Source organism: Falco biarmicus, chromosome 10, assembly GCF_023638135.1.
Source record: "Falco biarmicus isolate bFalBia1 chromosome 10, bFalBia1.pri, whole genome shotgun sequence".
Classification (NCBI taxonomy): domain Eukaryota; kingdom Metazoa; phylum Chordata; class Aves; order Falconiformes; family Falconidae; genus Falco; species Falco biarmicus.
Genome location: NC_079297.1, coordinates 17,070,779 through 17,098,006, shown reverse-complemented (window position 1 = coordinate 17,098,006; position 27,228 = coordinate 17,070,779). Strand labels below are relative to the sequence as shown.

General features: G+C 51.3%; 2 protein-coding genes across 3 annotated transcripts; both read left to right on the top strand.

Moving 5' to 3' along the window:
• Window positions 1-1,569: 1,569 nt before the first annotated feature.
• On the top strand, window positions 1,570-23,093 carry ZFP91 (ZFP91 zinc finger protein, atypical E3 ubiquitin ligase). 2 transcript variants are annotated; one of them, XM_056354754.1, is made up of 11 exons: window positions 1,570-1,945; window positions 2,550-2,575; window positions 13,544-13,759; window positions 13,998-14,034; window positions 14,524-14,610; window positions 14,971-15,093; window positions 17,494-17,544; window positions 17,980-18,058; window positions 18,427-18,541; window positions 19,041-19,140; window positions 19,499-23,093. In XM_056354754.1, the coding sequence occupies exons 1-11, from the start codon at window positions 1,602-1,604 to the stop codon at window positions 20,007-20,009; spliced, it is 1,689 nt and encodes a 562-aa protein (XP_056210729.1). In that variant the 5' UTR covers window positions 1,570-1,601; the 3' UTR covers window positions 20,010-23,093. The 2 variants fall into 2 exon arrangements, with proteins under 2 accessions (XP_056210729.1, XP_056210728.1); XM_056354753.1 differs by having other exon boundaries at window positions 14,521-14,610.
• CNTF (ciliary neurotrophic factor) lies at window positions 20,909-25,779 on the top strand. Its single transcript, XM_056354760.1, is given in 4 exon segments — window positions 20,909-21,046; window positions 24,115-24,405; window positions 24,729-24,776; window positions 24,778-25,779. Coding segments are annotated over 3 exon segments (654 nt in total). The 5' UTR covers window positions 20,909-21,046; window positions 24,115-24,225; the 3' UTR covers window positions 25,204-25,779.
• The last annotated feature ends 1,449 nt before the right edge of the window (window positions 25,780-27,228 follow it).

Genomic DNA, 27,228 nt, shown 5'->3' with positions numbered 1-27,228 from the left:
TTACAAAATGCTGCTGCTGAGAAAGCACACTGTCACAGCACCTGTGGGAGGCTGGGTCGGCAGCCTATGGCCTTGGTCTGGAACTGACAGAAGGAACCATGTGAGTGTCTCAAATTTTTCTAATTCTTTAACTTTCGTGTTAGGATGTACTTCTCTCCACAGCCCAGTGTTTTTGCCAAGAGGAATCAGACCGTATGCTGTTCTCCACAGTAAAAAGCTTTGTTAGAGCACTCTCACGAACTGAGGAATGGAGATTTGGATGCACTCTTGTTTTCTAGCCTTATTTAATAAAGCTTAGGACTTGAAACTCAAAAGCAAGAGGAAATAAAAGGCCGACCCATGGGTATCAGTTTAACAAACATGATTTACCAGCTAAATGCCTCAGGCTCTTTGAACTCCCTTTTATTTTTGCAGCCACGCCGGACCTGCAGCAGGGCGCAGAGCTGCTACCCGCGCAGGTGGGCGGCATAGGGGGCCATGCCGGCACAGGCAGCCCCGCAGCCCTGCGGGTTGTGGCCCACTCCCAGGCACAGGACGCAACGGTCGTGCTCGTCTGTCACCGAGATCCTGCGGCCGCAGGGGCACTGCTTGTACCCCTGGGCAGGCGGGCCCGCCGCCATGGGGCCGCCAGCGGGCAGGCCCCGGCAGGGCGGCTCAGCAGGCCCAGCCCGGGCACACCGCAGCTCCCAGCATGCGTCGCGGCCGCTTCCGGCCAGCTGGAACTACACCTCCCGGCAGGCAGCGCGCATGCGCGGAGCCCTGTCGGAAGTGGGCGGGGCCACCGCCGCAGACCCCGCCCCCTTTGCGCCGGCCGCCATTTTGTCACCGACTTTCACCCGCCGCCCGACGGGGCGTTTTTTTTTTTTTTTTCTTAAAGGAGAAGCGACAGCCAAAAGCGGGCCACGCCGCCAGGCCTCGCCGGGACCGCGAGCGGCGCCGCAGCCCCACGGCAGGGAGCGGCCCCGCGCGGGGCGGGGGACGAGCGTCTTCCTCCTGCCAGGCCTCGCCCGCAGGGCGAGGGCGACCCGGGGGCAGCCGGAGGGGCGCAGGCAGCGGCGGCGGTAGGGAGCCCGGCGGTGCCGAGGGCCAGGTGGCGGCCGGGCGACCGACGGGCGAGCCGGGCGGCGGGGCCGGCGGAGCGGCGGCCGAAGGGGCCGCGCTCGGGTGGGCGCCGCGGCGGGGCCGACCGGGGGAGGAGAGGGCGGGCGAGCGCGGCCGCCCCGGCAGCGCCTGCGCGGCGCGGAGCGCGCGGGGAGCGGCGCCGCTCATTGGCCGCGCCGCAGTGGGGGGCGGGCCCCGACGCGGGCGGGCCGCCCATTGGTCGGGCGGCGAGAGAGCGGTGGAGAAAGGCGGGAGGGCGGTGGGAGGCGGAGCGGTAGGCGGCGGGGCGAGGGGAGGCAGGGTGGCGGGCGGGGTTACCCATCGTCTCCTGGTCGCGGATTGGTGGGCGCGGGCAGGGGGTGGGTCGCCCGGCGGTGCCGCGTGAAGGTGGGCAGCGGGCAGTGATTAGGCGCGGCCGGGGTGGGCGTGGCGTGGCTCGGCGGGCGGGAGCGGGGGAGGAGCGCGCAGCAGCCGCCGCGGCCCCGCCGCTCGCCGCCCTGATGCCGGCGGGCACCGAGCAGCCGGGGGGCGCCGAGGAGCAGCCGCGCGCCCAGGGCCCGCCGGCGGCGGCAGAAAGGCCGCTGTCCACGGGCCGCCGCCGCCCACCGCCGCCCGCCGCCGATCAGGGGGAGGAGTCCGGCGGCAGCCGGGTGCTGAGGGGCGGCCGGGAGCGGGGCCGGGCCGCGGCCGCCGCTGCCTCGGCCGAAGGGGGAGCCGCCGTCGCCTCCCGCCGCCGTAAGGCCGAGTATCCCCGGCGCCGGCGGAGCAGCCCTGGGGCCCGGCCCGCCGCCGAGCAACCTCCCGCCGAGACGCCACCCGCCGCCAAGAAGGCCCCCCGGGTCGGGTGAGTGCCTTGCGGCACCGCGCTGGGCCCCTGCCCGTCGCGGGGTTGCGGGGCTGGCGGCGCAGCCGCGTCCTGTCCCGTCCCGTCCCACCCCGCGCGAGCGGCCCCGGGGCCCGCCTCCCGCCGTGGGCTGCCCGCGCCTCCGCCTCTTTGTTCCGGGCCGGGCCGGTCCCTGGGCAAGGCCCGCCGCGGCGGGGTGGCCTTCGGGCCGCGCCGAGCCTCCAGCGCCGGCCGGCCGGGGCTGCCAGGTGCCCGCCGCGCCGCCCCCGGCCTGTTCGGGCTCCGCACGCCCGAAGCCTCGGTGCCGGGGCGGCGGGGACGGTTTTCCCGTGAGGGGGGGCACGTCTCGCTGCCTCTGGGTTGGCGGGGCGGCGGGCAGTCGTGTGCGGGAGGGGTAGCCCAGCCAGAGACCCCCCGCCTGAGGCCGGGCTGGGGCAGCCTCCGGCCTTCTCTGGGCGAGAGCCGAAACCGGCGGTGTGTGAGCCGGGCGACGGGTCCGCCCGCAACCGGGTCTTGGGGCTCACCTTCCACGTCCTTCGGTTTCTTGTCCCCGCCGCCATGCCTTGAACGGTGTCCCTCATACTTGCCTTATGTATCTTTTCAGGTGCACGGATAAAACGGCTGGTAAAGGTAAGTGCTGAATTATTCCCTCCTCCTGTTGTTTTCCACCAAGAAGGTCAGGGCTTTCCCACGAAGGCAGCCAAACATCTGTTGGATCTTTCTTTTTAAAGAACATTTTGTTTCTTGATGACATGCAGTTTCTTTCCAAGGTCTCTCTCAAGATCATGGAGCTGCGATAAGCTGCGGCTGATGTTCACACGTGCCCAACGTGCAAAAACTTACTTTTCCTCATAGCCACTAGGGTATTGCTGTGCTAGCAAAAGTTGAGGCTGCGCCACACCGCAGCTTGATGGCTGTTGTTGCACAGTGGTCCCAAGTAGCTGGCAAAGCCTGGGCTCGCATCTGTCCTACTGCTGGCACAGATACAGGTGTAGGGCCTCGAGAGACACATGAAAGGCGTGTGGAAGTAGGAGTATTCAAATAGTTATGCTCGTCCTTTTCTAGCTTTATTGGATTGTGAATTTCTTATGTCTTCAGGGGTGAAAAAGAAAACTTTTGAAGGCAAGGGACAGGCTTAATGGGTCTAAATCAAGAAAGTCCAACTGTGGGGATCTGTGACGAGGAGCGGAACTTTTCTGTTCTTCCAGTGTGAGCTACATGAACTCTGTGTCTACTTAACAGCTTCTTGTAAAAAAAAAAAAAAAAAAAAAAAAAAGGACTTCTGAAGCAGTTCCAAGTAAAAGGTTTTGTGTACTGTTGGTTTTGATCTGGCACTAGAGAATTGTCACAGAATGAAATAGTGAGGAAAGACGGTCATACACCTGTGCAAATGAATTCAACTTTCTGCTGGAGCTGTTCAGTTCTGGTTTCAGGCATTTGTGTCTTGAAGGTTGCCTTTATTCTTGTAATTCTGTAACTCTCTAACTTTATTCCTATAAGTCTATAGATTTATTCCATTTGGGTGTTGAAATCCATCACAGTTCTAGCTGGCAAGGTGTATTTTTGCAGACCAAAGCAGAGTTAACTGATGTGTGTATAGCACAGACACCCCACACACATTAACTGATGTGTGCGTTTACCTCTTCCAGCATAAAGGGTGCACAGAGTGTTGTAAGACCTTCAGCCTTCTAGGTCAAAGCAAATTTGCTGAAATGTGCAAAAAGGCATGGTGTTGTCACTTCATACATGTATAATGTTAACAACACCTTTTAATGGTGATTCTCAGTGTTTAGGATACCCTTAAGCAGAAATGTTTACATATAGTGGTGGAAAACAGGCAGAATAGTCCCGCTTTTACCCCATTTTCTTGGGATGTGCTTGGAAATGACAAACATCAGTCTGAAATTTCCCAGGTTTGGTGGATGTCTGCACTCTAGCCATTTTAGATTTTAACTTTGTGCTCTGAGAGATTCAGTTGTCCTCGAATGTGGGAGTGGCAAAAGGACTTAATAAATGTTTTGGGCTCTTTTTTTATGATTAGACTTGTAGCCAAAATGGGTGGCATGAACGTTTGCATGGGAATTGGCACTGAGAAGTGGTGACTACTTCTAGCCTGAAGGAAGTCTGCCTTGGTGATTGTGTGTGTGTGTTTGTTTCTTGTTTAGTTTTTAAAAACACAGAGGTGAGAAAGCTGTACTTCTGTGTCCCAGCTGCACGCTGAACAAAGTCCTTGCTGTGTGCTTGTGCTTGTTGGGGAAGACATAGAAACAGACTAAATAAAGTGTCTTCCTCAGGCAGATCATGTGCTACCCAGGAGAGGAGCTTCCCTCCCACTCCCCTCTTTTCATCCCTTAGCATAAAATGTTTGAAGAAGCCTAATCGGGTGTAAGCAAATTGCGGCTTTGCTTGCATGGTAGGGTTTTTAGTAGCTAGGAGTCCTCCATACTTCTGGGAAGTAAAATACCATTTGTCGTTTCACCCCTGGATGAAGCTGGGCTGGGGGAGAAATCCAGTAAAGCTGCTGAGTGGTTCTGGTGAAGGCTTTGACTTGAGTGCTAGCATTTAACTGGTGTGAGTTCTGCAAATCACCATGCAGAATTAAATTCTGTTACCCTTTACTGTAAAATACTAAATCCAGTGTAGAATATTAAATTTGCATGAGCTCAGCCGTAATTGTTAGCCTCTATACAGGACAAATGGCCTGTGCACGTGAGGTGTACCTGGTGACACATCCTGTTCATCTGTCGGAGAAATGAAAAACTTGCTGTGCCGAAGTTTGTTCATAAGTTTTGTTACCTTGTGTCTGGGATTATATTTTGAAGTAAAACCACCAGTGTTACTGTTGGTAAAGCAACCTTGGGGTGATAGGTGCGATCACGGCTAAATTTGTGCTGTCAATTATAACAGAGAAGCTACTTGCCAAGTTTCACATTCTTCTGTACAGTGCCATGAAATCAGAGGGCTTTTCTGCTTATCAACTTGGGAGCGCAGGCACAAAGGTCTGACTGTGCAGGTCTGATGGGAAGATCACGGGAAGGTTAAAGTCGAAGGTGTCTATTGTGTCAGATTTTAGTATGCGATTTTTACCATACTAGTGTTCGTGAAGGCAGTTGCAAAGTCAGCTCTACCAATTGTATTTCCTGTCTTGCCTGCTTAGTCATGCAATTGCAATATTTCCCTAATGTGTTTCTGTAGAAATATTAGTTACATAAGTAGAACATTTAATCTCAGCTTATAAATAAATTCATGTAGCTAGAGTCAGTCTGTGTAGTATAATTCACATTTGACTTCCCATAACACTGTATATTCTCGTGGGAATAATTTCATTTTAGTTAGGCCTGAATAATTTTAATTATTTGAATATGGACTTAATGAATACACTTCATGTCTTTCCATCACTGGACTGAAAATTCTGTGCTTACGGTGACTCTTAAAGTCACATAAGCAGTCAAACAAAACGTGTTTCTCCAATTTACTTTTACAGCTAAAGCAGTTTCTGACTGTCCACCTTTTTGTAAGATTCTATCCCTGCTGTTTAGTAGCCACTTTTAAGAGATTGAATGAAATCTTTCAATCAATTTCAGTTTCAAAACCAGGAGGTTTTGCTCAGGAGGGAGCATTGGAGTAGTGGCTGACTATAAAGATGCCAGGTTTGCGCTTAGTGGTAGAGCCCCTGCCTCACTGCATTCCCAAAGCATACAGGCTTTGTCTTTGAGGTTTTAGAGCTGCAGGTTGCAAAAAGGTACTTCTCCCGCAGTAGGAAGAAAAAGAGTGGGGTTGGAAGCATTTGTACAAGTGTAATATGCCATGGATGAACACTCAGATCACTGAATATCTGTGTCTAATGTTGCTGTGCTTGTGTCATGCAGCTGAAACTTACTAGATGCGGACCTTGTTTATGCAAGTTATTTTTCTTGCATGTTTTAGTTTTGCGACTTTACATTGGTATTGATGCTTTTTTGCAATTATAAGAATGAGATCAAATGTAATTCTTTAGGTGCATGCAGGTAGCAAGCCGTGTAGTAGTGCTGTTAAAGGTGGAAAGAAGGGTTTGTTGGAGAGGTAACACAGGGCCACATGAAGCCTTTATTATGTACAGTTGTGATTGAAAGAGATGTAGTGCCACATGCGTGGAGAGTCACCTCCTTGGAAATCCAAGGTTTCTTGCACAGTGTGGGCTAGAGGATGATGCCAGCAGTATTTACATACATCTTCAGCACATGGTTATAGAAACCGTGCATTAGAAACAGTTCTCCACATGAGTGAATATCTAAAAAAAGTATCCCATGTGTGACTATCTGAATGATTTGTTCCATGATAATGTAGTTGGGGTTTTTTTTCGTATGAGGCTACTCTAATGCACGTTGTGGGTGGTTGGTATTGCAGCCATTCTCCCACCACAGTAGCTTTCAGGTTGCAATCTGAAGGCTCAGGGTAGAGGGGAGCTCAGGGGAGCTCAGGGAGCCGTTTCTTCAATGGCTCTGGAAGGAAATGGGTTGGACATGCAAGCCGGCTCTTCAGCAGTCCATTTTTAACTGCTAGAAAAACTGTAAGGTTTCACAGATTAAAAAAAGATGGAAAACTTTTAAGACTGTAGTTGTACAACATGGTTTTGTGGCATAGATAGCTTGCATTATACTTCTTTATTTGCATTCTTAAAGCTTCATGCTCTTTCGGTAACGATTGCTTTCCCTTAAGATTTTGTCAGTGTTTTGAGAGAGAAATGTCATTACTTAAAGTCAAACCTTATAAAAACGTGCTGAATTTAAATAACTCTGATTGCCCAGACCTACTTTGACTCCTAAAACAATTTTCCTGTGTCCCATATGTACAATTTCACAACTCTTTGGCAGGAGGGAGCCGTTAGGATAGAGGTTTACACTGTTTTGTTTTTTTTTCCCCTGAGTTTCATTTTTGTCTGTGTCATTATGAAATTATGTTCAGTGCCTTATCTGTTGTGTGGTTCCTATGTTAAATCTTAAGTTGCAGTCTGAGATGTGTATATGCAGTGGTGCATTTATTCTCCTAATTGTTTTGTAACTTAATAATTCATAGTTTGTTTTCCTTTCACTTATTTGTAGGTAGGTTATTTTCTGAAAGTGTCTACTTTTCAGGATTAGTAAGATGCTTTCAAATACTTCATAAATCAAAGTTTAGAAAATTTCTTGTTAGTATCGACAAACTGTTAATTTGTAACAGTTGAAAGTTTTATTTTTCTATGCGTCAAGGATAGATATCGAGGCAGGGATATTTGTTACTGTTGTGATGTCAAAGTGAGGAATCTGTTACTGCAACAAGCTTACCTCTGAGCTGCAGGGTGAAAGAGCGTTGGTAAATAAAAGCTTGAACATCTGAACAAGCGTGGCTGGTACAAGTAGATGGGGAGTACCAAACAACTCCCAGTTCTGAGAGTTGTCGAGTGGATTTCTGAGCTGCTGGTAGAGCAGGGCTGGTGCGCAGCAATACACCAGTTGTAGACTTGGCATAAACCAGCCTTTTATAAGTTGTGCTGTAAGCAGCAGAAGCAAGAAGCTCTCCTTCCAGAGGGTTTCCACCATTCATCCCCAATGAAACCTGAGGACAGCAGCATCTCGTAGCAGTGCTGCTGAATCTGCAAAATGGCACCTGTACTAGCGTTACTCTGCGTACCCTTCCTGTGGGGAGTGGTGACTTGGGTCCCTGTTCTTTGGCTACCTGCTTATCTTTCCCAAAACACAGACCAACCTAGCCACTGCATACGCAGGTTATTAGGCAAACTGGGGGTAGGAGAGCGGTGGACAGATGCAACATGATCATGTGAGTCACGGGATGAAGGAAGTACTGCTTGTTCTTCAGGAAGTAAATGCAGTTGGTTCAGACTTTCCCTTTCTGCTCTTTGCAATGGGTAATTGATCTGTGCCCGGGACTTTGTTTTCCTTCAGTGCCCGGAAAAGAGGTCAGGGAGGTGTTGGCCATGCGATATGTGTATTTAGTGCTCAGGCCCCTGTCGGCTTGCTGTCAGTTACCCAGACACATTCTTAACGCTTGTTGTGCATCCAGTGATGTAAAAAAGAAGCAGTAAGCACCCTGTTCTCGGGACAGTCTCCTATAAGGAAAATGCTGTGGGGCCAGCGAGTGACACAGCTGTAGATGAAGCAAGAAACAAAGCACGAGACAGTGAGTGCCAGTATCTCTGGCCTCCTGTGGGTATCCTGCCTGCAAAGTGGATCTATGATATAGGGAGGAATTGAGACTCGTAAGGGTGAGTTTACCTCCTGGTCTAGGAGACAGCAGACAAGCTTTGGTGTTTATGTTTCAGTTCATGGCAGTGCTGGTATACGTAGGAAAATATGATACAGGTTCTGAGGTAGAGATGATTTTGCTGGTTTGGTAACCCTGCGTGCAGTGCTCCAGGGGCAGAATTAAGAGTGTGAATGAGAAAATGTTGCTGCTGCATGTCTGAAATGGGAATCCGTGCTGACTAGCATGCTGAGCAGAGATGGAGCATTACTGGGGTAAACTCTGTTAAGAAGCAGAGCCATGCCCAGACTTTTGTCTTGGGATTGTCTAAACAATAACACAGCTACAGCTCTGTAGCTAATTTCCTCCCAGGTTTCCTTTTCTTGCCCCTTCTCCCAGTGACTGGTGTTTTCTTCAAAAATCTTAAAGTTGAAGGATGTTTGATACCTCCTGTGTACCATCATTCAAATCTATATTGAGTTTTCTGCCCTGGACACTCTTAAGTTTAATGGCTATTGGGCAGAATCAGCAGAATGGTGAAAGCACCTCAGAATGAAAGCTGCTTATCAGTGATGGACTTAAGGGAGAGCTCAAGGTAGGAAGAACTCGGGAGCCAAAAGACAGAAGGATCGGTAGGGCTTTGCCAAGTGGATGCTCCCCATCTCTCTTGAGTGACTTTCTGTAGGATGCAGGCATCCACACAGTTCCCAAAGCTAACTTCTCTGGAGGCCGTGGAATGAGGTGGATAATAATTAACATCGGTACTGTAGAGCAGCGGGAGCGGGAGCACAGGGGCACTTCTTGGCATACTTATTTTGCCAAGTCGTAGCTTCTGTTGCTGCCTCCCCATAAAAAGTCATTTCAGCAAAAGACAGCAGCACTGGATCTTAATCTGAGGTTGTCTGTGCCAACTGGCCGGCAGGCTCTGCTGAAAGGAAGACCTAGAATTTGTTTTGCAGCAGCTGATTTGAAAAATAAATGCTTGGTGCTTCTTTTTGATTTGCACTGGGGGTGTCTCAATGCCTGTTGTCTCTCATGTATCCTTTTGTCCTCCTGAAGTCTGAGTTGTTACGTACTGGTGTCCATCACCACTGTTGACACTTGCAGCAAAATAACAGGGTGTTGGCCTACAATCCATTTTCCCTGCATCTTCTGGGAGGACAGGAACAAAATTTCCAGAGAAATTGCAGCTAGGCAGAGCTAGTGGTGTTGACAAGTTTGATGCAGTTTTAAATGCAGAATTGACTACAGCCTTTCTAATTTAAAATTTTCTGTGTTTCAGTCTCGAGATTAAAGCTGCGTCCTTTTTGTTGGAAGAGCAGAGCCTGATTATCTGTAATAGCAATGTTTATTCCCTCTATCTTGTTTCTTTTGCTGCTTTGTGCCACTAGCCAAATCCTACTAACGGAGGAGCAAGGAGCTTGGCTTTCTGTGGAGAGGCATTTGTGAGAAGAGAGGGTTAACGCTGTGTTCATCCGCAGGGCCTGGATTTAATCAGGCTAAATGTGGTACCCAAGACAGGACTGAAAATAATAAGGTCCCCGTGTAGTCAGTTAAGAGAGGTAGGCATCTCCTAACTCCTTCCACTGGTGACAGAGACAAGGACAGCCATGCTCCTGATCGAAATGTGCATGTGAGTCCTGTTACTTCCTGCCAAACACTGGAAGTTTTGGGAGGAATCCTCAGATGCCATTAATATTGCAACACCTCCAAGTGACAGGCTTGTGATTACCTGTAACACCATGTTGGGTGTGACAGGAAAGCAGCGGGAGGAGGAAGCACTGCTCTTCTCTCTAAGCCAGTTGCTGTCTGCGTTTAGTGGATTTGGGGTGGTTTTTTGGTTTTATGGTTGGGGTTTTTTTCTTTTGTTATTTTTTGACAGGCAGGCTGGATTCATCAGAAGGCTGTTTTTGTGAAGGAAAAAGGAAACTCGGCGTGAGAAAGATGTAGAATTTATTAAAAATTTTTAAATTAAAAATTTATAAAAATATTTTGCTTTTTTAGACTCAGGCAAAGCCTTGGCGAGTGCTGACTCCAGCTGCTAGTACAGCTGAATACTTTACAGATACACGTTTTCTGGTGCAGCTCTGACCCTTGCACCAGGGACCTGTGTCCCCTGTTGGGAGGGCCTAGAATTATAAGGGTTTTAAACTAATAGCTCTAGGTCTGTATTACTTTGAGTTCTACCTCAAAGTAAATATTTGATGCTTCTCCTAACGGTGGGGGTTTTTGGAGGTACATGGGTATTCATGGCGTGTAAAAATGCAATTAATCTGTTAGACAAGCACACTGAAGTAGAGGAAGAAGTAAAAAGGAGAAATCATGGGGAAAGCCTTATTAAGCATCTTCACTTCAGAGAAATGAAGCAAGTGTGCTTTGTAGTAATGTGTTCTGAGGGAGGTCTGTTTCAACTCCGTAAGTCTAATCTTTGAAATACTGGCTCTTGCTAAGAAATCAGCTGAATGCCTGATCTTCCAAGGGAGTAAACCCCTTTCAGGAGCAGCAGTGTGCGCTGTCGCTGGTAGCGCAGTAGTGTTTGAGGTGAAAATTTCTAGAGAATGGCTTCAAGTGTATTTGGATTTGATTTAGCATTCAGAAAAACTGAAGATGTTCACAATAGGATTAAAAATGTAAAGCAGTCATAGTTCACCTTGAGAGCTGCTAAACCAGAAAGGCAAAAGGAAGGCATGGTTCATGCTCTGATGAAGTGGGCTTTAGACATGACATGCAAGACATCAGGCTTGGTTGCCATTTTAACAACAAAGTTGTGATGCTTCATGTCCTGTATTCCAGTCAGGTGTTGGTTTTTTTCCCCAGACAAATGTTGATTTTTCCCACCCTGTTAATCAAGGATTCATGAGTGAGTCATGCAGAGCAAACTACATGCTAGAAGTAAAAGGATGACATGGTTGAAAAGGCTTGATGCAAAATTAGAGATTTTGGGTTGGGAGGGACCTCAGGATATTTCTGGTCCTACCTGCTGTTTAACATGGGTTCAACACAGAGTTCACATCATGTTGGTCAGGGCTTTCTCCAGTCAGGTCTGGATGAGCTCGAAACATGGGCCTGTGTGAACCCTGGTGAAGTTCAGCAAGGCCAAGTGCAAGGTCCTGCACCTGGGTCGGGGCAACCCCTGATACCAATATGGGCTAGGGGATGAAGGGATTGAGAGCAGCCTTGCAGAGAAGGACTTGGGGGTACTGATGGGTGAAAAGCTGGACATAAGCCAGCAATATGTGCCAGAAAGCCAACAGTATCCTCGGCTGCATCAAAAGAAACGTGGCCAGGGAGGTGATTCTGTCCCTCTTCTCTGCTCTGGTGAGACTCCCCTGGAGTACTGCATCTAGCTCTGGAGTTTTCAGCACAGGGCAGAGAACTGTTGGAGTGAGTCCAGAGGAGGGCCACAGCGTTGATCAGAGGGGTGAAACACCTCTCTGATGAGGAAAGGCTGAGAGAGTTGAGGTTGTTCAGCCTGGAGAAGAGAAGGCTCTGGGGAGACCTTATTGCAGCCTCTTGATACTTGCTGGGGGCTTATAAGAAAGATGGGGTCAGGCTTTTTAGTAGGGCCTGTAGCGACAGGACAAGGGGTAATGGTTATAAACTGTAGGAGGGTAGGTTCAGATTAGATACAAGGAAGAAATTTTTTATCATGAGGGTGGTGAAAGACTGGCACAGGTTGCCCAGAGAGGTGGTCGATGCTCCATCCCTGGTCACTTTCAAGGTCAGGTTGGACGGGGCTCTGAGTGGTCTGGGCTAGTTGAAGATGCCGCTGCTCGCTGCAGGTGGGGTTGGACTAGATAACCTTTAAAGGTCCCTTCCCACCCAAACCTGTCTGATTCTATGGAGGCTGCACAGCTCCATAGAGGGTTGGGCTTCTCTTCCAGTGTCTGACTGTTGTCCTGGGGGAAAAATGCTTTTCCTTTATTGAGTCGGACCTCCCTGTTTCAGATGACGACTGCTGCCCCTCATCTCCCTGCTGTGCACTTCAGCAAGAAGGTTTGAGCTGCTTGATAGCCTGCCTGTACATTGTAGGGCTGCTGTTGTGTCCCTCTAGGGTTTTCTGTTCTCAAGTCTGAACAAGCATGTTTCCCTCAGCTGCTTCTCACAGGTTGTGTGTTTCAGCCCCCAACCTTCTCGTGGTGGGAGTCCAAAACTGAGGGGGAATCCAAATGCTGTCTAACGAGTGCTGAGTAAAGGACATGAACAGTGTCTCTCTGTATCCTGACTGTGTTCCTGTGAATGGCACCCAAGATGCTGTGGACCTCCCCCACTGCCGATGCATGCTCCTGGCTCTTGATGTGTAGTTTGCTCTTCACCAGGACTTCTGGCATGGCAGAGCTGCTCCCTGACCAGTCCTTAGAGGACTGTCCACTGACTTTGCCAGCGAATGCTTGATAAATTCTCGGGCGTCTCAGTGGTACTACTGGCAGGTGCTCCGGCAGGAGAAACCCACCTGAAACCAGACAGCAGTGTATTTGGGTAAAAAGGAGTGGGTCAGAGCTTAGCCCAGAGTGCAGGCCCTGCAGAGTGCTGCAGGTGGCTTTGTGTACTAAAGCAGTGGCAAACCTGGAGTGCTGAGCGTAGCCAGCTACTTGGGATTGATTTCTTCAGCACATCGCTTGTGAAATTTCAAAAGGCATTTGAATTTGAGTTCATTAAGGCCCAGTGTCACAGCAAGCACCAAGAAGTGAGATCAAGCAAACTGTCCTTGTGAATTTTAGTTTTTAAGGGATGAACTTGCTCACATGGACATTTCAGCCAGTTCTGTTATCTTGCCAAAACCTATCTGGAGATCAGCCATCAGCCAAAAAGAAACCACCTGTAGAAGCTATGAATGGGTGGAGACACCTCAGGCTAACAGTGCTTGTGATGCTCCTTGCTCTATAATAAGACCAGAAACATCCAGCTCAGATCCCTCTGAGTTATTATCAGGTGTACAGTTCTGATTAAATACGTGTTTGGGGGATTCTCCAAACATGACTTCTGATGTGGTCCAATTTTGAAGCTAGTCTTTCATAAAGCAGTTGCTGAAGTTTGAGTGTCTGTCTTGTAGTGCTTAGGGGAGTTCGGAGCCAGTATGTAGTCATAAGCCTTTTTGAGAGAGAAGTGTAAGCTGTTTTTAAATATTTGTGTTTCATCTTAGAGGCAGTAGGAAATGTGTTGAGAGTTTTAAAGGAAGGCTTGCTGAGGTAAGGCCCTGGGGTGCGTCCTGGCTGGCTGGGCAGAGCTACGTTTCAAATCTGTAAGAATCAGTGGTTTCCCTGTCAGAGTAGACAGGGCAGCGATGCTATTCAACGTCATGTAATGGAGAGGAGTGTGGATTGATGATGGGATTTAAGGTTTTTGTTGTTATGAAAGAGATTGCAATGGGTGTTTCAGATCCCAAAGAAGAGAAGGAAGAGAAGGAAATTTCCAGTATCCTCACCCAAAGCCCTCCTGTCAGCACAGCCAGGCCTAGCAGAAGCTGGCGCAGTAGCCGGTCAGCCACCGTGGCCCGCCAGCGTGATGCTGAGAACTCGCGTGCCTCCAGATCCAAGACCGGTTCCCTGCAGCTTGTCTGCAAATCAGAGCCAAATGCAGACCACCTTGAATACGGTACGTGGGAAGCCCTTTGATGAAAGTGCCTGAAGATAGCCAGGTCTTGGGAACCTTTGAAGGGAGCTGGATGTGAGCTCTATGCAGACTGTGGCTGGTAGGGGCATGGTGCTTCTTGGTCATGAGTACCTTCTGCCACCAGCGCTCCTGGCACTGAATGTTGACGGCGGTATCTTGAGACAGATTTGCTCACTGCAGCGAACACAGATTGAAACCTAATGGTGACTTTTCCTTTCAGAGGTCACAGAAGAACATCAGTCTCCAGCTGGAATCAGGTAGGAAGCTCTGTTTTGTGGTATTTCTTCCTATTTAGTGTCCCAAGAAGGGAAGATAAGGGCCTGAGGTTTTTTCAAAATAAATGCTTCTGTGAAAGGATCTATGGGACGGATGGTAGCTCTGTTCTTAGTCCTGGACTGTTGCATTTACAGTCTGGATTGCAGATGGACTGCAGGTGTCAGGAGATACTGTGGAGGAATGGATAGTAATACTTGGTCTGGGTGTTTCACCTGGTAGCTTTATTCCTTCAGGAGCAGATGCTATCGTTAGGTGGGTTCACAGGAGGAGACTGCTCTGCCTAGCCTGTCTGTTTTAGCTGTCATCATGCTCCTTAGTCAGTGCAAGCTGTTAGCTTTCCCCAGTCATGCTGGATGAGAAGGTGCTATGTAATAGCATTTTTTCCATCCTGGGGGATGATGCATGAATATTCCTCTGGTAGTGCTTAAACTGTTGCTGCAAAGTTCTCTGTTCTCCTTTTCTCATAGCAGTGATGATGATGAGATGCTCATCAGTGAGGAAGAAGTTCCCTTCAAAGATGATCCAAGAGATGAAACTTACAAGCCCCACCTAGAGAAGTATATTGGATTACATTCTTACTGTGTTTTTTAGACCAAAAAAAATTGTGACATCGTAGATGAATGAGCTTAATATGACCCAAAGAACCTGTGCTAGTTGCTGAAGTGGAATGGCTCCCATTGGGCACTGTGTTTTCTAAATATTGCCTACAGCTGTTGAGACTGTTTTTTTAATGGACCAAAGCCTTTGGAGCCCTGCTGGCTGCCGGGTTCTTCCTTAATCCTTGTTCATACTTCTGCTTAGAAGTGGGACTTCAGATAAATAGACCTGGACTGTGATCTAGTTTTTGCTTAAATCTTTGTAAAACACACGCAACGGGAAGGGTATTGGAGTAATATGTTGTATTTATTTCTTCATAGGGAAGCGCCAAAGCAAAGGAGAAAAGCTAGCAAGGGGAAGGAGGAAAAAGAGAAACAGAAAGAGATTAAAGTAGAAGTGAAAGAAGAGAGTGAGTTTCGGGAAGACGAAGAACCGCCAAGGAAGTGAGTAAAACTCTACAGTTACATGTAGCAGTGTGTATTGTGTATTTTGCTTTCTTAATAGGGTACAAGAGTGTTTTCCTCCCTCCTCCTCTGGGCCTGAAAGATAATAGAGCAGAATCTTTGTTCTGATAGAAATTCTGCTTCCGTCTTGCACGTTAGGCAAGGAAAAGCAAAAGGCTTGGTATTTTCATTTAGTTTAAGTTGGGGAGTTTTTCTCCGTACTGTGGTTTAGTCCACCTACCTAGATATGGCCACACAGCACGAAATACTTCAGAGCATTCTTAAAATTGGTTTCTGTTGTGATGTCTGAAGTGTACTAGACTGTATTAGAAAGCCAGCCTGGGAAGGCAACATCTCTTCTGTTGCATGCCTAGAGGCAGACACAGGAATACTTTGTACATCTAATGTGGTACGTGTCCTCCTTGTACATCTGGGACTAAAATACCAGAGCTCAGGAAAAAGTTGTGTTCTCCCTCGTTTTGGAGAAATAAAGCAAAAAACTTTTGCTGCCTAGTCTGTCACTAGTGCTTTGAGTGGAGATTCAAAACCTTTGGGCATGCTGTCACTGGAACTCAGCGCTGAAGCTCTCTTTCTGGCAAGCAAGGTAGATTGGATTTATGTGTCTGTGTCAAAGCCCTGCTTTGGGGGGGGAAGGCAGTTTTTGCGTGTTAGTTCCTCTGAGTAATTGGAACAAATGGGGCTCCCTCTGCTGGTCTGCGGTGTGGGGCTCTGCACACCTTTCTAATTTCTCTTGCTGTTTCGAAGCTGCTGCAGAGCTGATTTACATTGGAGAGGAGTAAGGATGCTGGTATTTTGATAATTTTTTTCTTTCTGTGAGAGGTGGCTTTCTGAGGCTCGTGGTTGTGTTGGTTGGATCAGACGCTACTTTTGTGCATAATAAAATCTGTGCTTCTGCAGAGGGTTTGGTTTGAATGCTGAGTGCCTGTTCAGCATGTTACTGGCACAGTCTAGCTATCAATAAAGATGTCTCAGTACAGTGTCTAGAAAAGACTTCTATCAATAAGTAAGTGTCTCTGCAGCAATATGATCAAGCAGGCACGATGTTCTGGGCAGAGCTGTTGATTGGGAAGGGTGCATTTTACATGTAAGTGTAGGTCTGCTCAGACATAGATTTTTGTCTTGACAGGTGTATAAGCTGCTATAGTTAATTCAGAAGACTGCAAAATAGCTGCTAGATCACTAATCCCGTTCTTTCTAGTCATGCAGATTGATGTTGTTAGTGTGGTATGAAATGTTACCCAGCAGAGCAGAGGAAACGGGGTGCACCATCAATCCTGGACTGTGTGGGCAAAATTACATGGTTTTAAAAAATGCATTAGGAAATGGGAGGGGTTGTGAGAGCAAACCACATGAAGCATTTATTTCTCAAGAACAGGGGTCCTCAAACTTTTTAAACAGGGGGCCGGCACGCGGATGAACTGGCAGGAAGTCATCTGCGGCTGATTGGTTCCCCCAAACCCCGGCAGGGGGGGTCTGTAAATACCGGGGGCCGGATTGAGGACCTGCTCAAGAATGTTGCCTTCCTCTGAATCTGTCACCAACTTGCACTGGATTGATTTTTCTAGAGCTTGCAGTTAATGAGGCAACAGCTTGCTAACTGTCTGGAACAGAATCTTGTGTGCTGGTGTGCAGCCTGGAAAGGGATGAATTTAATTATAAGGTCGCAAGTTGTTTGGACAGTTGCAGGTTTAAAAGAAAAAATGTGAAGTGTGTGATGCCTGGTTGAGGATTTTCTAAAATAGCTCTTTCTCGCTTCATTGTGGCAGAAGAGTTGGTAATTTCTAACCGCAGCCTGTTGGACTGTAGCTTTCTGATACCTATTTACTGGTAGCCACTCAATTGTGAATGGTGGGCTGACACATTTGAGCTAGGCAACCATGTTCAAAAATACATTGTATGCTAAACCTAGCGGGTAGTCATGCAGCCGCAGCCTGACACTGTTGGCAGAAGCTGGGTGATTTGAGGTCTGCCACATGCCACCAAATGTCATGCAGAAAAAGTTGTCACCCAGGTTATCAGAAACATGGGCACCACAGCTCCACAAGGATTGGTCTTCTGTGTGAGGTAGCAGTTCTGCAAAATGCAAGGGAAATTTTTGTGGAGGCTTGGTTACTTAACTTATTTAGGGAACCTGCCCATCTATTACAAGAGCATTTCCTTAGAAACTTTTCAGGTGTTTTGATCCAGAGCAGGTGGCTGACTTGCCAGAGCAGCTGACTTGCTGGCTGCGGTGTTACTACTCTTCAGCCTAAAAGTGTAGAAGAGTTCTGTAGTATTTCTTAGAATGTGCTCCTGCTTTATAGCATACACTTAAAAAACTCTGCCCGTTACCAATGTAAAGCAGCTTCTTTCAGTTCTGTTTCTGTAACCCTGTTACAGGAGGGGAAGGAGGAGAAAGGATGACAAGAGTCCAAGGCTGCCCAAAAGAAGGTAAGCAATCCCTTCTACTCACTTCTGTTCTGAAGACTTGCTTCCTTTGCATCTCACACAGATGTTCATTGTCTCAAAGCCAACTCTCTTGCACGGTATAGAAGTCTGCCTTGAGGGAGGCGGGGATATCCGCAGCATGCTGTGTCTTCCCCACTTCTGAGTTGATCCCCAGCCTGATATTGCCCAGTAATAAGGTTCTGGGAAGTCTCTGTCTCCTGGGGTTTTCTTGGCCCTGGGGAGAGACCTTAAGTAGTGCTAGGACTGGAGGGAACTCTTAGACAGGGTCTCTATTAGCATAGCCCAAATAGGAATACTGGAGCAGTAATCCTTTGCTCTCACGTTGCTGAGCTGCACTTGCACTCATTTACCTTGCTGCTGCCTTGGCTTCAGATGCATCAGTTAACCGCTCTGCCCATTTCCTTACTGACTCCTTAGGAAGAAGCCTCCGATACAGTATGTCCGCTGCGAGATGGAAGGCTGTGGCACAGTCTTGGCTCACCCACGTTACCTGCAGGTTGGTTCAGATTTTTCACTTCTTGAAGGGCATGTGTGAGGGCAGGGCAGGGCTGCTTGGAACAGGCAGCTAATCCGTCACTGGAGGCACTGAGGCACTCCTTTCTAACACTGTCTTTTTGGTAAACTTAATCAGTGGCGGCCAGTTGTGGCCGTGTGTGTCTGTATCTGTCCTGTCGCTACATGTTCACATTCGTTTGGCTTTCTTCTCTCAACAGAGATCAAAGTGTTTGTGTTCATGGTATAAGGGTGTCTTGTCAGTGATTGGATCTGGTGGCCTGCTGAGGGGCCATCTGGGATCAATGTGTCTCAGCTGTGCTCCTAGCTATGTAAAGAGAGAGTCTACAACCTTTCACTCTTTCTTTATAGCATCACATAAAGTACCAGCACTTGCTGAAGAAAAAATATGTGTGTCCTCATCCCTCCTGTGGTCGGCTCTTCCGACTCCAGAAGCAGCTTCTGCGGCACGCCAAACACCACACAGGTACAGGGAGGTGGGAAACAGATACAAACTCCTCCTTGGGTCAGTGAACAGACAGAGGGAGGAAAATGGAGAAGCCTCTAGGACTTCTGGGGACAGTGAAGCCAAGGCAGGTGGCGTAGACTTGCAGTAGCAGCAGGGTATTATTTCCTTCTGGGCTCCTGTCTTTTAAGGAAATGAGAGAGGCTCTAGAGTCTTTAGTTCAGCTCTTGGCAAGTATCACTCAGGGGCTCTGTAGAGGAATAAACCAAGCCAAGCTGTATGCTAATTTGCCAGTCCTTACAGTATTGCTCAGAACAGATAATTAGCTCTTAGGAGAGTTAACACCTTAACTCTCCAGATCAGCTGGTGTGGTGTATTGTGGGACACCTCCTCCTCTGCCATGCCTGCTGGCGCTTCTAGTTCTGCTGCTTCTTGGGCAGCTTTACCTGTAACATGTGAGAACTGGGAAAGGGAGCAGGTCTGTGGGGAGAGTAATGCTCAAACTGGTATTGCTTTTTAGATCAAAGGGATTACATCTGTGAGTACTGTGCCCGGGCGTTTAAGAGTTCTCATAACTTGGCAGTGCACCGAATGATCCATACGGGCGAGAAGCCCTTGCAGTGAGTACCTCTGCCTGTCTCTTGCCCTCCTACTTTGAGGGACCCTTGGATGCACCCGTTCTTGGACCGCACTGAGAGCAGGGGCAGCTCTGAAGTCAGGGCTGGAACCTGTTCCTGGTGTCTCGGCTCTCTTTAAACGCACACCTGCAGGAGTGTTTGAGCTGCCGCTTGTCTCACTGGCTCCTTGAGGCAGTGTCTCAGTAGAGATCTGAGGAACGTAAGCCCTCTGCAAATAAAACTGGAAGAGCTGGAGCTATGGTGACATCCCATTTTAATGAGCCCCTGCTGTTTTCCTGGGCTGTCCCCACGAGTTCGTGGGGATGTCCCTTTGTTGTGACCTCCCTCTTCTCCCTCCCAGGTGTGAGATCTGTGGATTCACCTGCCGGCAGAAGGCTTCCCTCAACTGGCACATGAAGAAGCATGATGCGGACTCCTTCTACCAGTTCTCCTGCAACATTTGCGGCAAGAAATTTGAGAAGAAGGACAGTGTTGTGGCCCACAAAGCCAAGAGCCACCCTGAAGTGCTTATTGCTGAAGCGCTGGCTGCCAATGCGGGTGCCCTGATCACCAGCACCGACATCCTGGGCACTAATCCTGAGGCCATTGCACCACCCACTGATGGCCAGGGCCTCCCTCTCCTTCCCGACCCCCTGGGAAGTGCTGCCCCAGCAGACTGCCTGCTGCTGAACCCTGATGGGATGCCGAAGGCATACTGCGGTGGGGCAGAGCGTGTCAGCCTCGTGGCTGATGGCAAGCTCTTTGTAGGCAGTGGCAGCAGTGCAAATCCGGAGGGGCTGGTCATGAACACAGAGATCCTGGGAGCCACCACAGAGGTGCTCATCGAAGATTCAGACTCCACTGGACCCTAGTGTGTGGGGAGCACGTGGGTGCTGGGACAGTTTGGACTCTGTATTTAAAAGGAGGGGCGGGGGGGGGGGGTGTGTTGGGGGGTGGGGGAGGGGGGGGAGAAAGAAAAAGAGACACTCACTGAAAGAGAGAAAAGTTAAACAACACTTACAATACTAGTAAATAACCGAAGGGGCTGCTCCCCTCCAGCGTGGATCACAGCACATCCTCTTTCCCAGCCACTTCTCTCTCTCCCACTGCTCCTTTGTAGAAAGGGGCACATGCTGCCATTACCAGAGCAAGTTGGATTGAGCGATGGATTTCTCCAGGGGAGGGGAGTCTGCTGAAACCCTTCGCTCTGCCCCAAAGCAGGTGCCTTTCTGGCTCCTTGATGTGGCCCCACTTGCGAACTAGAAAGCGTTTGATGTGCTCTGGACAGGTTTCTTAGGACTCCCTCTCGCCCCTGGTCCCAACTTCTATGCATCGCTGCACTCTGGTCCTTGCAGTCTCATTCTTCCTCCCGGGGCTGGGAGTTCGGCTTTGGCACTTTAGGCCCCCTCAGCAGGGTGAGCTGTGAAACGGCGCACGTCCCTCTCCCCACTGCACTCCTCTGCTCCAGCTCTGGCAGGAAGTCGAGGGAACGCCCTGGCTTATAGATCATGTTTGCTTGGAGAGGCCCCGGGGGCGATGGGAGCCCTGCGTGGGAGAGGCAAGGAGGAGCATCCCAGTTTGACGACAGTAATTTGCACTTTGAACATGCTTCATTTTTTGTGTTGTGGTAACAAGATTCCTTATTTATTGATTAAAAAAGGGTCGGTATTTTTGAGTTATGTTCTTAGGGGGCGGGGGTGGAAGGGGTTCAGGCTATTTCCTAGTAGGCTCCTTTGCGCTAGTGAGCTGCAGGGAGTGCCATTGTAACAGCAGCTGGGAGAGCTGAGGTGAAGGCAGCATTCTGGAGTCAGATGTCTCTTGCAGCTTTTCCAGAGTAGAGGGAGAGTCCCTGGAGAAGAGCCTGTTTGCAGTGGGAGTCTCTGCAGCAGCGTTTTAGCAGGAGGATGAGGTGAGTGATGGAACAGCTGGCTGTTGTCTCCCTCCCTCCCAGGTCGGGGTGAGCTCCTTGCATTAAATACTCTTTTTGCCTCCCCCTTGCTCCCTAGCCTTTCAGGGAAGAACATCGTTAGCCAGGAACTTGTTCTCGGGAGTTAGGACGGTTGTGAGCTGCTTGCTGCTGCGCAATGTTGTGCTCCTCATCCAACTCCGCCTCTCCTTTGCAGGTCTAGATAAAGATACAGAAGCAGGGACTGGGTATGGTTGTCTCGGGCTTGCTTATCCAAGGCAATAGACTGATGCAGGACTTAAGGGGCTGTCAGTTCATCTCCCTGCCCCTGTTCTGGGGGGAGGGTGTTGTGTAGCCATGTTCTCAAAGGTCTCTTCTGTGCAAACAACCCTGCTTTATGTAAAACGTGGCAGTTCAAGTGTTACCTGCCGGTGTAGTTAGGACAGCTCTGAGCCCTTGGAGAAGTTTCCATAGCAGACACATCATATCCCATTTAGACTTGGATCTTTTTGCTCTTGCCTGAAACTGTGTGGAGATTCAGTGGCCTTGAATTCTTAGTGTTTTTTGGAAGAGGTGAAGAATAACCTGGGCTTTTTGTTTGTTTGCTTGTTTTTTCAGTTGGGTTTATGTGATCGGGAGCAGAGCTGAAGTTTCTTGTCCAAGCAGAACATCAGCTAAATTGGTCTGTAGCACACAGCAGCTAGGTAAAATAGGGTAGGGTACCTGGGGTCTGGAGAATGGCAATAAAACATGGAATTTAATTGGGAACTTTTTACAGAAAACTGACTGAACACCCGCTCTGTCCCGTGTGCTGCCTGGAAATCCAGCTGTGGCCTAAGCCTGACAACTTTTATTGGGCCATATGCCCTGATTTGCCCCCTCCTTTCCCCCCTTACAACTGATATCTTTGTCAGAGCAAGTTGAAACACTGCTGGTCTTGGTGTGGTTAGTGGCTGAACAGTTTGCAGCCGTGGTGTCTCATGCCCTGGGTGTGGGCATCCCACATTCTTGCATCGCAGCATCGGTGTGGCTCCCATGCCTGCAGGAGATGCATCTGGCCACAAGCCTCTCTCGGAGATAAGGATGAGGGCCCAACATACCTGAATGCGGGTCTCCTGGGATGGTGCATGTCAGGTCCGCGATGGTACGGTGTTAAACTAAACCGGTTTCTTCAGTTGGGATGATCCAATTTCTTGCTTTTGCTTGGATCAAATTTATTGTGATTTCCAGCAGGAAGCTTTTGGGTGGCCAGCTGGTCCCCTCCCCATGCCAACTAAAGAGAAGCAGCACAATGAGACGTGTTCAAACCCAACTCTGCATGGTTTCGCCCCCCAGCAGTGTGCGTTTTCTGTCTGGGGAGTCATGTGGTGGCATGTCTCCTGGCCTGCATCCTGGCCACCGGTAGCAGATGAGCTCCCGTGGTGCAGCTCGGCCACGTTGTCCCCACGCTTGCTGCAGACCATGCTGCTGGAGCTGCTTTTCATGCCCTGCCCCTGTGCCCTGTGGGAGGTGCGGAGTGGGCAGAGGCTTGCACAGAACACTAAACGGAGAGCTCGGGGGTTTTGTTTTCTGAGGGATGGCACTAAAATGCTTTTGGGTCAAGGGCTTGCTCGCCTCTGGTGACGTGACACTTGGCACCTGGCTGGGAGGCAAGGGAAGCTGCCTCGTCCTGCGTCTGCCCCCGCCACCCCTAGCAGAGCAGAGTTTGCTGTCGACTGCATTCCTGGGACACAGAATCGAGCAGCTCGTTTACTTCCCAGCCCAGCCACCTCTGATCCCCTGCCTTTTCCTTCCATCCACACCTCTTGTAGCTCTCCTTTTTCTTTTTTCTGGTCTTGGCCAGTTGCCTGTCTGTCCTCTAACCACAGCCTGCTAACCCCCGATGCAGGAGAGACTGGTGTAGCTCCCTTCCCACTCCCCTTTGAAGCCCTATAACTGACACAGCCCTCCTGCGGCTCTTCCTTCCCTCGATGTCTCTCCTTCACTCGCATGCAGTTTGCTTCAATAAATTATTGTAGTAGTTTGCAATAAACTTTTTTGTATTTTTTTCCCCCGGTATTTATTTTTTTTTTCTCCTCCCGGGGAGGGAACGGAGGGCGCGCAGGGCCCTTCGTCTGCCCTCAGCGCCCCGGAGCTTGCGGGCGCTGTGCCCGGCACGGGCAGCGGCGTGGGGGCTGGAGGGTGGCCCCGGGGCGCGGGGCTTGGGCCGGGGGCTGAGCCAGCCGGAGCGGGGGGCTCCCGGAGCTCAGCGGCGCTTTTTGCAGTAGCCACCAGGTGGCAACGACGCTGCTGCGTTGGCCACCGGCCCGGGGAGCTGGGGCTGGGGGGGGCCGCCGGCAGCTCCCCAGCCAGGCTGGGGCAGGGCTGGGTGTACCGTGATAGTAAAGGGAAAATGCTTTTTCAGCTCCTGGTCTTTTGTTTGTTGTGTTGTTTTTTCTTTTTTTTTTTTTTTTCTTTTAATCTGGGTGGTACATAACCAAAATAAACACTGAGGAAAAAGCAAGCCAACCAAAAGGGCTATTTTTGTCTTGGTGTATGCAGCTCCTCACCTGTGGCAGGGGGCTGGTGTTGCCCTGGGGTGGCCAGGACCCCTTCCCCTGTCTGTAGAATCCTCTGGGAAAGGAGGGGGTTAGACCTTGGGGACCTGGTCCCACTCTGCTGTGGGGGAATAAGGGGGCTGGAGGTGGCTGGGACAGGCCCCTGCAGCCTTCTGTCAGGGTCTGGGTCACAGCCCAGCCTGCAGCTGGATCTCCAGCCCGGGGGCTCCCCTCAGGCCCCTGCTGGCGAACCCCCAGCGCTCTGCCCTGCTCAGGCCCCAGCCTGCTGCCCAGGCTGAGATGTTGAGCAATGTCCGGGCTTTGCTTGCCTCTTCCCGGCAGTGGTTTCCCACACGCTGGCATGAGCCGGGGGGATTAGTGTGCTGCTAATCTCACTGTGTGGCTGGGAGGGAGGAATGGGTCAGAGACAGGGCTGGGAGCCTGTTGCTGCTGGGCAAGACGGTTCTGGGCAAGGCGCTTGGAGTAGCAATACACGGGGGAATTAGGGAAATAATCTGTCGCTGTTGATCCCAGAGGCGGGAATTTACAGCGTTGTGCCAGGCCCCAGGCGTGGAAGAGGGGGAGAGCCAGGCCAGCGGACGTGTGAGTGGAGCTCCCAGCTGGAATGCACCAGCTCAGCAAGGGATGGTCCTGCCGGGGCCAGGCAGGCGCTGTGCCCTGAGCCTGGTGCATGCTAGAGCTGCCCAGGCCATGGCTGCAGCAGACGGTACCTCAGCCACCCTCCGGCGCCGCGACCTGTGCAGCCGAGGCATCCGCCTGGCTGGGAAGATGCGCTCGGACGTCATCGACCTCCTGGACACCTATGTGAGTTTGCCCTGCTCCCTCCAGCTGCCCGTGGGGCTGGGAATGCTGGTGGGGTGGCTGCCGCTGCCGGGGTCCAGGGGGCTCCTGGCGGCTGTGCCAGGGCGCGAGGGCTCTTGCCCACGGCGGAGGTGGGGGATGAAGTGCTGCCGGTATCTGGGCCTTGGCACTGCCAGCCGATGCTTGGGCAAACCTCGAGCACCCAGCTTTCCACTGCCCCGAGTGCCTCCTGGTCAGTGATGAAGCTGCACAGGTGGGGCTCAGGGTGGGGATCCCCCGCCATTTCTCCTGCTGCTGCTGACCTCTGGCTGCTCTTGCCCCTGCAGGTGGAGCGGCAGGGCTTGGATGCCTCAGCCAGCGTGGCAGCGGTGGAGGGGGGTGCCGGCGGCGGCAGTGGAGCGCTGGGATGAGCAGACGGGGACCCAGCGGCTGCTGGAGAACCTGGCGGCATACCGGGCCTTCCGGGCCCTGCTGGCCCAGATGCTGGAGGAGCAGCGGGAGCAGCTGGGTGAGGCTGACACTGCCCTGGACCGGGCGCTGGCGGCCGTCCTGCTCCAGGTCTCAGCCTTTGCCTACCACCTTGAGGAGCTGCTGCGGCTGGAGAGCCGTGGACCCCCCAGTGAGGAGGGGGCTGGGCCCCCCCCAGCCCCCCACCTGGGCCTCTTCGAGAGGAAGCTGCGGGGCCTGGGGGTGCTGCGGGAGCTGGCCCAGTGGGCTGTCAGGTCTGCACGGGACCTGCGGCAGCTCGCCAAGCCCAGCCCAGGCAGCAGCTCGGCCCCCAGCCCAGCTGAGAGCCCTTGACAGTGGATGTGGGGTCTGAGGCCCCACTGGGGTATAGCAGGGGGCTCCTTGTCCACCCCTGCGGAGGGCGGCTGGCAGTGAAGGAGGTTGTTCAGGGAGGGGGATGGACAGGAGGGACCGTGTCATTGACCCCTGGACCCCCCATGCTTTTGGTGCCGCTCCCTGTGGGCCCCTTTCCCCATGGGGAGACTGAGGCATGAGCCACACTCGATCCCCAGATGGGGTGAGCCTCGGGGGTGGCTCGGGCTCTGTCTGCTGGGGGTTGGAACTACCCCCTGGGAAGCAGCTTTGCCGTTCACCCCTGGGTCTGGAGTCTGTGACCCTCAGCGGGCTGTGGCTGTGCTGGCCTTTCCTTTGTAGTTCGGTGGCTGCCTGGCTTGCTGTGCCCAGGTGCTGCCTCCAGGGCTCCTGTGGAGGCAAGACAGGAGCGAAGGGACAGGAGAATATTACCTGGTGAAAGGAGTCTTAAGACCTGCCCCCAGTTGCAACACACAAGGCTTTGCCTCCTTCATGCAGACTCTTTTCTCCTGTCCAGCTCGCATTTTCTGTGCATTGAATTTCTGCTCTAATTGCTTGGGGGGGGGGGGGGGGGGGCGTTCAGGGGTGTGTTGGGGCGGGGGGGTACAATCAGGAGGAGATTTCTTAACTGCTCGGACAAGGTAATGCAGAGAATCTTTTAATGGAGGTCTGTGATTCAGAAGACCCTCTGCAAGGAGGTTTGTGCCTCCAGGGTTTATTTTGGGACTTGGAAATGGCATGGAGGATTAAACAGCCCCAAAGACATCGCTTGCTCTGCGAAGGGGAATGCCATGAGGTTTTGCAGGTGCCTGGGCCATGGTTTTCTTGCTGAATGGATGTGATGGGTGCTGAGCAAATAAAAGGGCTGGGAGATCTGCCGGGGTGATGTGACTTCTTGGAGTAGGTGGGACAGTGGGGCTGAAGCTCACCAGAGAGCCTGGGCTGCTCCATTTGCACCTCAAGGAAGTATCAGTCCTGGTGGGGTGGGAGGTTTGGGGGGGAATGGGACTTGCTGGGATGCCGCGGGGAAGAGGAAGAAGCTGGGGATGAAGGAGATGGAGGCAGTGGGAGGATGAGGAGGAGCCGAGGGGTTCACTGGGGTTGTGCCCCATCCTGGTGTGGCCCTGCTTTCCACCCTGCCCTGCGAGAAGGAAGGCAACATGGGGTGACGCTGGAGCATGGGATGGGGGGGGAGGCTGGGGACGTGCCTGGCTGGCCCTGTACAAAGTGGCTTTGTGCGGCGGGTGGTGGCAGCACTGGGCACAGCACCTGCCCCAGCACCAGTGGTGTCTGCGTGGCCATGGGGGGCCCTGGGTGCTGCGGGAGGATGAAGGGCGATGCCGAGGCAGGGGCCCCCAGCGCCCGTCCTGCCCACCCCACCGGCCACATCAGGGCAAGCAGGGCCGCAGGGTTGGGGCTGCCCCAGGGCTGGGGGTAAGGGTGGTTTGGTGGCATCCGTTTTTTTGTGGGTGATGCACAAGAGGAAGAGCACGCGCCTTGTTCATCCCCACTTACTGCCTGACCTCAGCTTTGCAGCTCAGAGCAGATTATTTGCAATGTTTCTGCTTCCCTGCACTTGGGAATAACAATTTCTGGCCTTTATTTTTTTCAGTCAGAATGAGTCCCTTTGCCAGCAAGTATTTCTCTCTCCCAGTCCTGTCTGCTTTGTGTGCTCAAAGCCATCTTGCTTTTCTCCCCTTGCACCCTCGTGCTCAGTAGCAGCCAGGTGCTCACATCCTTGCCCACCTGCTGCCCCTCACCTTTCTGAAGGTAAACACATACATCTGAAGCACTGCACATCTGTCTCTGAACCTTGCAACCTGAGCAGGCAGGAACAGACCCCTTTTCTCCCACCGCAGTAGCCTGGGTACGAGGTGACCTTCACTTCCCCCGGGAACCAGCCCCAGTGCTGGCACCGGTCCCTGCAACTCGATCCTTCCAGATCGGCTGCTGGCGGTGCCATGAGCTGAGCTCATCCTGCTGCAGTCACGCTCTGGGAGGTGAGCA